The sequence below is a fragment of the Nymphaea colorata genome, chromosome 1 (genome assembly GCF_008831285.2).
Source record: "Nymphaea colorata isolate Beijing-Zhang1983 chromosome 1, ASM883128v2, whole genome shotgun sequence".
In the NCBI taxonomy this organism is placed as follows: Eukaryota; Viridiplantae; Streptophyta; class Magnoliopsida; order Nymphaeales; family Nymphaeaceae; genus Nymphaea; species Nymphaea colorata.
Window position 1 is genome coordinate 7,407,809 of NC_045138.2, and position 2,500 is coordinate 7,410,308.

A 2,500-nucleotide genomic window follows, 5' to 3' on the forward strand; every position below is an offset into this window, starting at 1 on the left:
TTTAAAAAATAATTTAACCTAATAAATTAGTTCAATTCATTTTTCACTAATGAATCAGCAGATACATGAAGCAGATACATGACTGTGCCGGTCTATAAGAACTGATTCAACCGATGCGATACGACTCAAAAGTTAACAACAGGAAAACCACCAGTCCGCCATGAAAATGCTAAGAATGCAGAACGGTAGCTGTTCTAAATACTGACCGATAAAGCAATTTAACAGTGAAGGAGAGAAGGTGTGAGTAACAGCTGCAATCTGCGTTCAATCACTAATGCAATAGTGCAATCTCGTCTGATAATCAAAAGGCAAAAGAACAGAAGAACCAAGAACAAAAACAGACTCCTCCATGGAAACGAAGTGTTCCCCATAAAAAACAAGGCATTATTGTACGAGACGGCAACAGCCCGGCCGGCTAGCCGGCCTGCCGACTAACTCACTGGTGGACTACAACCACATCGTACTGTACGGTGACATCGCCGATGTTGTCTTTCCAGTGGGTCCTGACCAGTGCATAGCCTTGGGCCATCCGGAAGGCGCCGCTGCCGCCGACCACTGGGATCTCCCTCACCTTGTAAAGCATCGAGTTCCGGCCCATGAAGCTGAGGGTGCTCCCATTGTACCTCCCCGCCGTGAACACCACGTTCATGTCCATCAGAAGCGCTATATCCTGCTGCGCCGAATACGCGTAGAACCCCTGGCACCTCCCCACTTGCTTCGACGTCAGCTCCGGCCCCTCCGTCAGGACACTGTCGATCATCTGGACTTTGCCGAAGAAAGGAGTGGAGGCCGAACCATTTATGATGGTGATGCTGGTGGGGTTCTTGCCGCTCTTCACGTCGTGCAAGTAGAAGCGGAAACGGGACACCTTCTCTTCCCTCGGCAGCATTGCACTTTGCAATGGGTGGCCGGGATCCTTGGCACCGGCGACGGAGGCAGTGGTGATGAAGAGGAAGAGCATGAAGAACAGCAAGGATTTAGGAAGGAGGCTTCTGTCCATGGTGGTGTTTGGCATCTTGAGGCAGCAGAGGAGAATGGGTGCCTTTAGCGTCTCTCATATTAGCATTTTATAGGAAGATTTTAGAGACTGAGAGGATGGTGGAGTTGGATTTTTCTTCTAGAAGGTCGCTCGTCTTTTCAGCGTTCAGTCTTATGTGTTATTTTCCTGTTTATGGAGAAGTTGTAACAGGAAGATAGACTTTAGTGCACGAACAATAATGTGATAGAGGTTTGGTAGAAAAGGAATCCGGCCTTACTTTGCGTAGTTTACACTTTTAACGAGAGTAAAGAGATGATTTTTTTTCTTCGGGCCATAAGGGTGAGCAGTCGTTTTGGTTGGTGACAGTCCTTCAAAGCCACAGATAGGTCTTGTGTGAAATTTAAAGTTTAACTAAGCCGGTTGCCTTTTGTCCCCTATCTTTCAACTTGTGCTGGGGACCCATGATCCTCCTATGTTCTTATCGTGGTTCTTAACAGTTTAATAATGGCCTCTGTTTTGTAAAACACTGTATAATTGTTAAATAAAAATATGAAATCAGTCGGCTATGCCTGTTATTGCATGGTTATTTTTTTTATTTTGTATTGTAAAAAGTCATCACCAAATGTAGGTAGTTACACAACTCGTTGGTTGTTGCCAATGCATCTTTATTGATGGTCTTTAACAATAAAAAAAAAAACCATTCAACCTGGTTGATATATATATGTATATGCCAACTCAACCAAAAAGACCGTTTAATCCATTATAGTAGATGGTTGTGAAAAAAATAATAAAAAATGTAAGAACTAATATTATATAATAAAAATGCCAATCATTTTTTTTTTACTTCTGCTCTCAGCAACTCTCATGAATGAGTTAAGTAGCTATTCAATTTTCATTCATTTATATATATAATGTCTAAAACACCCTTATGAAAAAAGAGGTATCGTTGGAAACAATGGTTTCCCTGCTCACTCTCCCTTTTTCACCCCCTCTTTCACACGCAGAGGACCTCTGTTGCATCTTCGTTGCGTCGACGTTGGCTATAGCAGTGAGTAACTCTCTCTCTCTCTCTCTCTCTCTGTGAGCACAGTGAGAGAGTCCTCCTCGCTGCATTGGGTATGCGCTCCGTCGCATGCGTCAGGGCGACAAAGCCCCTCCCATTCTAACCAAGGAAAACCAGGCGAGGGCGCCTTCCTTGATTACCTGAGCTTGGGAACCCAAAAGCTGTCTGCCTTTTTATCCGAGATACAAAGTTTTAGTAGAGGAGGAAACACTAGAAGTGTAGTTTACCACTCTAACCATACTTGTAGTTTAGCAGCACCATGTGGGGGGTGCCCCAATTTCAACCGCATTGTGCTACTCTTTGATCCAATCAATTGCCCAATTAGTTCCCCAAAGTGTGCCTGAAGCTAAAATTCACCAAGAAATTTGGCTACGGAAGTAGAGTGACTAGAGAGGAAAACGGCGAGAACAGAGCATGACACCCCAGCAATCGAATTCCAAAACTTCAACGACTAAAAG

General features: G+C 44.1%; 1 protein-coding gene across 1 annotated transcript; it reads right to left on the reverse strand.

Annotated features, from left to right (window-relative positions):
• Positions 1–241: 241 nt before the first annotated feature.
• On the reverse strand, positions 242–1,054 carry LOC116268177 (dirigent protein 22-like). The gene has a single exon (XM_031649956.2). It carries the CDS (start codon positions 1,013–1,015, stop codon positions 437–439), a length of 579 nt encoding a protein of 192 aa, XP_031505816.1. The 5' UTR covers positions 1,016–1,054; the 3' UTR covers positions 242–436.
• Positions 1,055–2,500: the final 1,446 nt, after the last annotated feature.